Raw genomic sequence first — 12,741 nt, forward strand, 5'->3', positions numbered from 1 at the left:
GTCAAGTAAAAGGTTAAAAAGTGGGTGCAGCTATGGACCAAATGGACTCTGCAAACACCCTGTAGTTATATGAAACTGTTAATTGTTTTTATACTATCATTAGAGTATTAAGATGTTATCACATGGCAACCCTGGATAAATTACCCTGCAAGATCTCATAACTATAACTCTCTCTTTGGAGGACATATATTACACGTAACAAGTTATCACAATTGCCTTACTACTTAAAGAATATTCTCATACATAATTACTCCATACAAGAAGGGAGTTACACTGACATCGGGTTTGGTTACTTTTTCTTTAAATAAAGTTATAAGGAATACATTAATGATATTACAGTAATGGGAATTCTCCCATAATCTTCTGCAAGTTATAATATTGAAGGACAAAGCCTGAGCACTGGGGTCCATTGGGCAATATGGAAATCCGAGTCAATTTTGTTTTAAGACAATTAAACTAGTGTGGGAGTTTTCTCAATTGCTAATGCAACTTTGAAATGCTCTCTTTTAAAGGTAAAGTTAAAAGTAGTTACGCAGCTAATCGGGAAGAAGAGCAATACAGAAAAAGGCTTAAGGGACGCTGAAAAGACATCATTTACAGTCTCATTGTGGCACACTGTAAATTGTACCCCCAACAGGGCGAATAAATCACATAGGATACAAATAAGCATGAAACAAAATAATTGATCTATATTTCTCTCATACAAAATGGTTATAGATCCATAAAATCACAAGACACCTTCAAAGAATGATGCAGAATCCCACCCACTACATTCTCACATACAAAAACTCAAGAGAGCTTCCTAGTTTACGTTCCATTCACTACCAAAAGGACCCAGTAAAATAAAAGATAATACAGTTATCAATGACAAATATGTTGATCTGAGTGTATGGCTTCCTAACATGCACACAATTACTGAGAGCCAAAAGCCAAGATTCCAAAACAGGCTCAAATATATCAGACCACCATTCAGTCTAAGTCCTCACTCATAATAATGATTAAATGATGATAATGATGATCATGGTTTAATGTAATAACTTTTTCTTTGTATGAGTTTTGAATGTTCAATAAATCTGCAATGTTGACTTTCAATCTACATTAATGGGTCTGGCAGAAAAGTGACCAAGTCCTAATGGACTAAAATTGAACATATCATGACAAATTCTCAATGGCTGGATTGTTTCAGGCCTAAAGTATCTACATGAAATGGAGAAAAACTTCATTAAAAGATAAATATTCCCTCAGTTTCCTTTCAAACATAAAGGAAAGTGTATTTATTACCACAATAAATTAAAAAGTAGCTTCGTAAAATAAGGAACACGGTCTTCCCAACCCCAAACATTTTCACTATAGCCTTCTTCCCTTGTAGTGACGTTCTTCTGAATATTACACAAAATTTTTATCTAAGCAAGGAAGTTCTACCCTGTGTTCCTGATGAATATTGATAAGGTTGAATGATGCTGAACGTGAATCTCTTACCTGTCACACTACTTTTGCAATTTTTACTTAGAACAAGTATCTTATTGAAATATACACAGTTCACATAACAATGAAAACAAAAAATTGACAAGGACTCCATGGAGAGAATTTAAAATATAGGAAATAAAACCTTTAAATTGCCTTTGAAATAAATACAAGTATTTAAACTAACTGCTGTATTTGCTACAGACACATTTTCTTACATAAAATACTTCTGAACAACACAAAGCTCAACCTGTGCGAAGACTGCCAGTAACATTATACGTATTGTATCCCTTGCCTTAGAACTAATACAAGTTTTGTGATGTCCACAAGGCGTATGATCTTTCTAAAATGAGAATACATATTTCTTGTACTGAGTTACAACAACTTTTAATGTTCAAGTATTCACACATCTGATGCTGTAACACTTGTACAAACCTAACTTTCTTTTGGTTGTCCCATGCAATTCCACAGCAAATGAGCCAACTGTAATTCTGGGGCCTCTTGAAATATACAGTATTATAGGTATCTGTGTGTATACTTGTGAAGATATTATATATATATTTAAGAATAAGATACATACATGAGACCCCTCACTGATAACCATATGCACCATTTGAAATGGTTAATATAGCAACCCAGGTAAAGAAAAAACACAAACAAAAGATTAAAAATGAGCTAAAGATAGTTACCAATTACAAGTTCTCTGGCAATGTACAACACAAAGGCTTATGTTAATAGGGCAAGACCAAACCAACACTGGATTAAAATAAGCTCAGTTCAATCCCCAAAAAGCATCGCGTTCACAACAAAGATTAAAAACGTTCTGATGTGATGAGTGATGTTCTATGAAGTGTGATTTTATCATTCATACCCCTCTCACTACCATTACAGCATTAATGAAGTGAGCACATCATTTCCAGCCTATATCCAAAGTGCTCCAAGGATCATAATGCTCACACCAACCTAAATTCCATGCACATGTCCACACATTTCACAGCTAACAAGTTTAACCTTGTCCCTAGCGCAAAAGTATTATTATAAAGTAGATATACATTCAATAACTACATTTTAATAGATAAATACATTTTTCCTTTAACCATTTGTTTTACAGGGTTCACTCTCTTCAGGATTTGAGCAATCGAGTGAACTAACTGGTCCGAGTTAAGACCCGTCTTCTTCAACTTGAACTTCTGCAGAAGTTCCGTTGTGGTCATCGGCTTACGCATCAGGTACCTTCGGATGGCTTCCTCTGTCACTCCGCTATCACTGTAGGAAAAAGTAATTACCAATAAGATCCTCACTTATCACTCAAAATCAAACCAAATTCAATAAAACCTTCACGATCTCCACACAAAAAGGTGACAATCATACCACACAAAGTATACAAACAAAATGAATTTTTGAAAAGTATCTCTTTCTCTCAAAGGTGAGACAATTTATAAAACGAAAATTCATAGATTATAACAAATTGCCATTAGCTGGGGAGACACAAGTGGTCTATAAGGACTAATATTTTTGGCACTGCATAAACTTGATAATGGTTCTCCTAAGAGCAATAAAAGTTAGACCTGATAGCATTCATACAGAAAACGAGTAATGCTGGAATCTTGAGAAAGGCAATGGAGGCCCCTCAATCTTAAAAGATGTGCATAGATGGGACTGGATATTTTGTTGTCCATGGAAATATGGCAATGTGTCATTAATGGAGTTGTAAAGAAACAGCTTACGGTTTGTATATCATGTATGAACAAAAACTTCCTTAGCTTTATTAAATCAACTTATCTAAGATCTCAGTTGTATTCCCACTGAATTTTGTCAAAATTTATCTCCCCCTGAGTACCAATTTTGATGTGTGTGATCTCAACAGACATTACAAGCCCTTCATTAATTTCCCACGTTTATTTTCTCAGCGTTTCTTTTTCATAAGGGTAAATAAAATGCTTTTAACTTTTCACTGTAGTGTCTAAATCTCAATGACTTAATCAGCTGATTTACCTGCAAACTCATTATATTCCCTCAACCAATTACATAGTACAGCATGTTAAAATGACAAGAGAAATATATGGCATAATTTCTTACACCTAAACTATTGTTATCAAGCAGGCTGTTAAGCAAGGAACATTTCACATACCTTCCAGGTGTAGACATCTGTGAACCCACAACATCGGCGCGCATTTTCTTAGCCTCGCTGTCAGGTCCATCTTTCATCTTTCTCTTGCTGCTGCCACCCTCTTGTGCATCAGACTCACCGACACCATTACTGAAATGATCAAACTCAATGCCAGCATTGGCAAAAACCAGAAACACCAACTACATGTTATGGTTCACCATATATATGTGCAGAAATAACATATCATATAAGCATTCAAACATCAAATATGAATGTGAAAAATGCTGTTCTGTTCTGGACATGAAAAGTTAGAATATGATTATACTTAGAAGGAAAAATGACTATTAAATGAGACTCATAAATACACCATCAAGGACAGAACTGTAAACATGATCTTTGCCACCTTTTGAATGCTAAATATACAAAGCAAAAACTGCAGAGCAGTATTTGTAATAAAGAAATGTATTTCAAATCTTAAAATTACTCTCAAATCTCAGAATAAAAAATAAGGAGGAAAAAATTACCACTGTCGTTTATAAAAGATCAACTACGCAAACCATTACTTACGCTTTGGAGTCCTTCTTTTTCTTTTTCTTGCTATCTCCATCATCATCACTTGCATCCGAAGTCTTCCCATCTGAATCTGTGGACATTCAAAGTATTTGGCAATTACAGTAATTAAAACTGACACAAAACCGTAAGGGTTTTTACAACCAGTGGACTTTTTTAATATTTTCCTGTTTGCAGACTGAATACACAGACTTTGATTTGGTTGTAATTATCATATCATTAAATATTCTATGAAAACCTCAATGGCTGCAAAAGAAACCTGATGGTTAAGAGAAGACTTTGAAAAATCAAATTTCAAGAATGGTGATGAAGGATTAAAAGTACAAAACATTTTTCTTTCAAGTAGGAAAACTTGATCAAATAAACAAGTAAATGTAAAATTTTTTTCTATCAAATAAACAAGTAAATGTATACTGCTAAATTGTAGCAATGGTTCCTTGCATACAAACCTCTAAAACAATATATGTACACCCTTGAGTACAGTTCAAACCATAATTATGAAATAAATGCAGCACCAACATTTATTCCCATAGGTGCTATTGGCTATATGGGATGAACTCTGCTGACAAAATTCTTGGAATATATAGAACTGATTGTCAATGAAAAACAAATCTAGTACTACAGTATGGGTGTCAAATTGGAGGAACCATCAATACTGTTGTCAGCTCAGCAGGAACAATGGTTGCTTTTATCCGAAGGGCGTAACTTCTTGGTGTTTTTCACTGACAATGGTTGGCGTGAAAAAGGTTTTGTATCTCAATACTTTACCTTCTTTATCTGATTTCTTGTCCTTCTTCTTTTTCTTCTTCTTCTTCTTGTCCTTGGGTTCCTTCTCCTCGTTTTCTTTCTTCTCTTCATCCCCCTCCTCCTCTTTTTCTTTTTCTTCCTCCTCTTCCTCTTCGTCTGAATTAAGGAGCTTCCTTAGTGCATCTGCTTCATCAACACCTGCCAATTCCTTTCTGACAATTTCGTCATCCTCGGCTTCTGAACTGAAAATGTACCAATTTTTTCAAAGATGTGATACAAAATCGAGACACTGAGAGGTCATTGTGGCCAATAATAAAACATGTATCTGGTGACTGTGGAGTCTATATGAGCAGTAACCAGTGGGTTCTACCTGTACATTCCTATAAAAACAGTATTTAAGTAATACTTGACGAGCTCAAGAGAAATGCAAGTTGCAAATGGAATTTTAATGTAGCTAAGATCTGGTATGATAAAGAGGATAAAATTATACACTTAAAAAACAAAAATGCTTACTCTGATGAATCACTGGAGATATAATCATGCTCAGCCCCATCATCAAATTCATCACTCTCTTCTATGCAGTCCTCATCGCTGTCACCGTCCATTGTTTTACTTTTCTTGCCACCTGAAAGATTTATATCACTTTTCACTACATGGAGAAACACAGTTTGTTTCATACAAACCAATTATGTAGCGTAATCATCTGCAAAGACAATTATTGTGATACATGATGTTCCCAGGATTACTAGTCATGGATAAAATGATAGCAATCTCATCAAACATGTGCCTTCTGGACTTTCAGGTATGCATTAACTAATGACCTTACTTTTCCTGGTCCTCCAGTGATGCTGACAGCTCTGAAATTGTTTTCCATGCACATGCTTCAAGACTGCTTTCCAGCACTTCTTCCTGCTTTATTTTCCAGTTAAGATAATCTATTTCAGTCCTTTTTCACATTAGTGCTTGTGAATGTGAGAATAAGCTAAAACAGAATGAATCTACCTTTAAATTTCGAGCAACCAATGCCTACCATGCTGTTTTCTGCCCTTCGACTGCACCTTGTACTTCTTCTTTTTCTTTTTGTCATCTTCACTGTCTTCCTCCTCCTCGCGCTCGTCGTCTCCAGATTCATCATCAGAGATCCAGTCATCCATTTCTGATAGAATCAGCTCTGAAAGTAAAAGGAATATAAATAACAAAAGAACCAGAAGCACTTATTAGTTTTCATGAGATCTATTTATCTATTTTTTTTTTTCTTTTTTAATAAGTGGTATCTCCTCTTTCTGTATTTCCCTTTACTTCCTCTTACTTCTTCCTAAGGAACACCATAATTCTTTGGAAACTTGAATTTCAAGTCAATGGCCCCTGTGGGCTTGTTGTATATGAATGGGTTTCATCTACTGAAAAATAATAATAATAATGTAAAAATGACTCTAATAAACAGATCATACTAAACAAACCTTCACGGCAACAAATCTCTGCAGAAATAACCTTTGCTGATGTAATGCCAAATACCGAAAATAATTTATCCAATACAACCATTCTCAGTGCAACACATTCAAGTTCTGCTTTCCTCCTGTCAAGTCGAACTGGCATTTTGCAACGGAATATGAAAAGGAGCCTAAAATATAAAGGAAAATGGTACTTAGACGGAAATGCACGAAATGACTCACGGCGGTCGTGCGAGCCTTTCTTCTTGGGTTTTCCAGCTTCTTCATCTCCATCTTGAGGAGCATTCTTGTCCTTCTTCATGACAGTGAAGTAGTTCATGATTTTGTTTCGCCTGTGTGGGAGAGATACCACGTTTAAAAATGCTGTAATTCATAAAAAAAATTTTTAATTCATTTGTATTTTTCATAGCTAATAAACCTGAGGTCTTAATGTTAGGATGAATCTTCTGGCACCAGCTGGAAGCCGGTTTAAAAACAATCAAAAATTGTATATGCAAGGAATCTGTGACATCTGGTGGGGATACCACTTACAGTATTCCTTGCATGGCATACTATTGATAGCATCCCTTACACGCTCAGTACTGACCGTCAAGCAAAGTTCACAAAATTTAGAGCTCTCTTTTGTAATCAATTGCTACCCATTCACCATTCACTAGCACCCATTACAGCAGCCATGGCTACCCACCAGTAGCCACAAATTCTCAGCAATGGCTACGACGAATGCCCATAGCTGTTTGATCTTCATCTCAAAGTCTTTTACCAGTCTCATCAACAACTGCCTGATACACTTTGATGAATCAGTTAACAAGGGGACATATAAGGTTACCTTTCAAAATGCTGTTCAGCTTCTTCAGCTGTCAGGGACTTGTACCGCTGTATGAGTTTATAGTTGTACCACTCTTCCACTGGATAAGCTTCAAATGCTCCGTCCTTTCCTTGCATGAAAACATACCAAGAAGAATTCTCTGACACTCCACCTTCTCGGATGCCCTTGAATCTGGAAGAAAATTTAACGTTACTGGAGAAGTTCAACAAATAAGTTACAGCTCTAATCCTTCAAGAGGGTCTTGTTCAAAATGACCACACTGATACAAGTTCTGTATTTTCTCCAAACCAATGATACGAGTACACTCCACTGTTTTGTAATGATATCCAACGTTCTGTTCTAAAAACCCTCCGGTGGGAAAGAACTGTATAAACCTGGACATTCTAATGTAGTTAGGTCAGTGCAAAAATTGGTTAGTTCATTAAGAGAGCCAAATTGGTAAAAACGGATGATTCATTTAAAGCCAAATTCTTTGGGGAAGCCTTAAAGAGTCCAGAAATGACTTAGTCTTATTAATTTGCTTTATACAATGGTTCTGTATATATAATGTGTTGACTAAATTCACAATTAACAATTTGTAGTCCCCACTCCCAATTTAATTTACCAACAAAAATAATACTTCATCTGACAAGCTACAACGGCACTTACTTTTTGCCCCCCTTACCACCAACAGTCAAAATCCATGGCTGGTCTTCTGGACGATACTTCTTCATGTGGATGCCAAATTTCTTCCGCGGGCTTCTTCCTTTTGCTCTCTCCCGAATTCTGATCCAGCACCATATCTGAAAAGCGCAATGGTAAAGTTTAAACATGAGGTACAGTGTGTGCCAACTGGTTAAGCCTGGAAATGACTACCAAAACATATGGTTCTGCATTTCCCATAATTTTCATTGCTTGCAAATATACCATGGATCTGTTAAAAAAGGAAGCATTTAAATTTTCCTGTGTTTCCTATACTTGACAGTGCTTGTAAATATAAAATGGGTGTGTTAACAAAGAAAGCATTTGAATGGGTGACAATGCTTTCTCAAAATACTGTAAATCACAGAGCTTCGAGTTCAACTTGTATGTCAAGGAAATACCTGTTAAACATAGTGGGTCAAGTACTAAAATCACTTGCAGAAACTAAAGACATGCAAATTAGCACCAGAATAAAATGTGGTATTTTCTTTAAACATTCTACATAACTATGTGAGATACCATAAAAAGGTGCAAAACAAAAAGATCACAACTAAACCTAACACTTGTAACGAGTTACAAGGAAAAGAATAACTGACTTTTTCTTTTTAAGAATGAGATTACAGACTTAAATATGAATAACAAACAAAGTGGATGCAAAACAATGAGACAACATCTATGAAAGGATAAAAAGCAATTTAAAAATCAACTTTAAGCAAACTATAAATTAAGTCTTCACAATGCTTATTATCTTACTTGGGCATCTCATCCTCCAGACTCCTGAATTCTTTCATGTTATTTTCTCTCTCCATTTTGGCGTGTGTCCATGTCTTGAATTCTATGCCCAGGGCCGAATGGAACCTCATCATGTTGAATTTCTTCTTTGTAGTCCTGCGGGAGAGAATTATAAATTCAGAAAATTTGTCCAAATGTGCCTTTCACTCTCAAAATAATAATAAAAGACTAAAAAGAACATGAAGGGTGAATTTTCAAGAAAACACGAGGCTAAAAAGACTGCAGTACCATAAATGTGCTCTACTTACTTTGGTGCTTTCACCACATACTCCTGGACACTTCCCTGTAAAGAAATAAATAGCATGATACTTTTCAGAAAAGTGAAAAAAGGCAGTCTGTTTTAAATGTATAAAGCAGAAATGATGTACTGTAATCAGAAAATGAGCATTCAGGTGCATCAAAGTATAGGTATTAAAGGAAAACCCAAAACTGATACTGCAATCATCCCACTTACATTAATTGAGTTTTGTTTTGGTACTTCACCATTGTGTCTGAGGGTCAAAAACAAGCTAACAAAGTTAGAATTACAATGGAGTAGTTTAACATCATGTACCAGTCACATTTCTAGAGTCCATGGTGGTTGACCCTGTGGTTTGTTTTTCATCAAATGGTGGAAGTTGAACAGCTGCTTGGTGGACAGAGACTAAAGGGAACAAATGTTAGAAAAAAAAATTGCCAAAAGCAAGGGTTTGAATATGAGGGAACACTGTAAATGGCAGCCCCCACATGTTACAAAAATCTAAGAAAAACTGGGAGAGAATAAGGCTTAAGTTTTTCTCTTGGTATTACTGAAATATCCTGAATATCCAGCAAATATCTGGCTGACCCAAGTTGTGTAAGATAAAAATATAATGTAAATAATACTTGTACATCCGATGTATTGGATGTCCCTTGTTCTGAAGTATCTCTCTTGCTTTGGTGGATATGAAATTAACCTATTCTTTACTTTTGAGTAATACAATTTTTTAATTTTTTGTTAACAGAATCTAATATAAGAAGTGTCTGGATAAGGGCCAGTTTGGTCTTTTCTTTATGAGAAATATAGGGGCAAGTGGCGAGTCATATATTTACTAATATAACTACAGAGGCTCGCAGTATTTCCTAAGCCTGTTATTATTATTTTGAAGATGTTTAATTCAGTCAGATCTCTAACATGGGAGGTGATAAGCAATTACAGCATAAGTAATATTCTCAACCACTTTTAGGTTTTATTGTTACTTCTGTTGTGCAATAATTACCTACTTTCTTCAATTAATCAAAACTTCAAAAATTTTATAGTAAAGTACCAAGATGTACTCAGACTCCTCCTACTATATGTCAGAATTGCTGATGGTCATGGCATTAACTTTAACCATTGTATTTGCAACATCAACACTACAATAACTGTCTTTTGGAAGAGCATAATGCATTCAACTGACAAGTGTGTTTTATGTTTGATAGTGATTAAGGGCATAAACTATGCATTTTTTTGACTGCTTATCTTATCATATGTACATTTCAAATAACTCTGGTTGCTGTAATTCACTAACTTTTGGTTTCCCACTGGGGTTACCCCATGACTATTGTACATAGGCTAGGAAAAAAACAAGTGGCTTGCACCACAACTAACTGTCAGATATGAATAACTTGCATGATAAGGAATCAGATGATGTGTGGTTCTTGTGTTCTGTGAAGAATTAATGTATCGTAGTACCTGTATTACCGTTTATTTTATCCCACAAGTGTTTTAAGTGGTAAAATTGCATAGGGGTTAAACACATTAGGCCCATTTCCTTGGGTCACAGCCTGCTCAAAAGCAGATCGGAGACACAGTTTAATGGGCATACATCCCAACCAAATGACGTGTGAGCAGCTATTTGGTATTTCTAAGTAACAGCTCCATACGGACTGTATGGAGCAGTTCCGCGAATACGAAAGTCATTAGGGAGCCATATATTCAAGAAGGGATTGGCTAAGGAAACCTATTATATAAGGAACTATACTAACCTAACATACCCTAACCTAACCTAACCTAGTAGGCCATGTTACTTAACTGGGGGGGATCTGCCCCCGAACCCCTCGATGAAGGAAACTCCACTTTTTACCAAAACCTTTTCTATAACACTGTGCATGTGCGACAGCATTCCAGGATGGCCAGCATACATAAACACATCAGTTCTGATGTTAATTACAGATTAATTACAGTCGACGTTCCAAAATAATGGTAAATTGTTAATAAGCAAATAAAATACTGTTGAAAAACTCAATTTAAAAGGAAATACCTGACGCAGAGCTCATGCTTGTTCTACCAACTGTTCTTTACCATTACTTAAAAATTATCCCCAAAAATCCAATATATAAAAACTCGCCTAACCTACCATGGCACCCACAGTAGCCTAGGCTACGGGCCTAGCCTAGGGTAGCCCAGGCTATACATAAATCATGTGCTAACTTATATTTCAAATAGTCGGCCTTTATAAACTAATAAAGCCATAAATATTGACTAAAAGCCTCATAGTAATAATTACTGCCCGGGCTGAACTAGGGGGGGGCCATGCAAATTTGACTACGTAAGGGAACATAGTTACAAGCCCTCTCTACTCTACTCTAGCTTAGAGTTACTTGTGGCGATTTTATAAAATTAATATTAATAATTTATTAATAAAACTGACGAAATAATCACAATCTTTCCCGGTGACCTCTTATTTACCTTTTCTTTCCGTTCCATTGTTGGCAAAATAAGCGAGATCTGTCAGACGTCCTGATTTTGTAAACAAGACACCAAGAGGGACGTCGTCTGGTGGTCGTTGATGTCGAGATGAATAAAAGTCTATTTCTTCGAATACTGTTCAATAATTATATTAATTTATTTATTAATTGGCATTATATACACGAAATGACCTCAATTAAACGAGTTGAATGCTTTTTAATACTTTTAATAACGGAATACTCCCAGGTTATCCTTAATTCTGTACTGCGACCCGGAAGAAAGGGACTATATGCTTGTCGGCGACTAAATTTCTACCGACATCTTTCGAAAGTTTACTTTTAGGTCTGGACCCACTTTTGGGTCTGGATCGTGTCTGGACCATTGAAAAGTGGTCTCCACGGTCTAGCGTATTTGTGTTCTGCTTATATAAATTAAATCAATCTTTTAACTTTTAAAATAGGGAAATATTTTTTGTACAGTCACTCTTTGCACTAATGTGTTAAACACTGGCCTGCAACACTATGCTATCTACGAAATATGTTAAGACATTAAAATATAATTATAATCGATTAAATTTTGCTAATATTATAATTAAATACTTTAAGCAACGAATGGTAATGGAAGTTAAACCCAACTAAAGTATATTCTATCAGTAACCGCATGTTTTCAACAACTTGGACGGGCCGGGTGGACCCATATTCAGATTTGTCACTAGAAAACAAGGCTTACGTCACATTTTAGACATATATCGGCCTTATGTCTGTCATTTGCTAATAAAATTTTATATTGCCAATTCTATCCTGATCTCTTAATATTATAGCATCCTTCAATTCGTCTTTTGTTCTTTGCACCTTTATTTAGCATTTCTTGTTAGTTTTTTACAGTCTAGCCAAACCAGTCAAACTCAATACTAGCAATCGCCAGTCTTTGCCCACAGGACCCTCAAATACTGTAGCAGATACAGGCTGAACCTCGGGGGAAGGGGGAGGGGGGTGTAGAATTAGCAAGAGAAACATTACAATAATTGCCATACCGTTTCTGAATGCCTAAATAATCTTCTCGTCGTCTGGGCAATATATTTTCTGGCAAAATTATTAAACTGATTCAAATGCTAAAACTGATTATTTGCAAGAAGTTTCAGCTATATGTAACTTCGCAACCTTGAGATGTCACGATACGCTCTTTCACCAGGCCATTTTCACCCCATGCTGCATATTTGTCGGAATTTTAATTGATCAATATGCAAAGGTTGTAAAAGTAAAAAACTCATCGGCAATGCCTGCGATCCACCAAGGGAGGTGCACTTACGGCAACAGACCCAAAAAAATTTTCGTACATCCCATTTTAATTGCAGAGTGTTTTACTTCAAGAGTTGCCCCTAAAAGGGTCTTGTACTGATTCCGTAATGTGT

The 12,741-nt window shown here is 35.8% G+C and overlaps 1 protein-coding gene across 1 annotated transcript; it reads right to left on the reverse strand.

Moving 5' to 3' along the window:
- Nucleotides 1-672: 672 nt before the first annotated feature.
- On the reverse strand, nucleotides 673-11,477 carry LOC136830673 (general transcription factor IIF subunit 1-like). Its single transcript, XM_067090307.1, is given in 13 exon segments — nucleotides 673-2,730; nucleotides 3,596-3,724; nucleotides 4,142-4,217; nucleotides 4,913-5,133; nucleotides 5,405-5,516; nucleotides 5,922-6,062; nucleotides 6,565-6,674; nucleotides 7,169-7,339; nucleotides 7,817-7,904; nucleotides 7,907-7,950; nucleotides 8,603-8,737; nucleotides 8,890-8,924; nucleotides 11,331-11,477. Coding segments are annotated over 13 exon segments (1,485 nt in total). The 5' UTR covers nucleotides 11,349-11,477; the 3' UTR covers nucleotides 673-2,525.
- Nucleotides 11,478-12,741: the final 1,264 nt, after the last annotated feature.

Source organism: Macrobrachium rosenbergii, chromosome 47 (genome assembly GCF_040412425.1).
Source record: "Macrobrachium rosenbergii isolate ZJJX-2024 chromosome 47, ASM4041242v1, whole genome shotgun sequence".
Classification (NCBI taxonomy): domain Eukaryota; kingdom Metazoa; phylum Arthropoda; class Malacostraca; order Decapoda; family Palaemonidae; genus Macrobrachium; species Macrobrachium rosenbergii.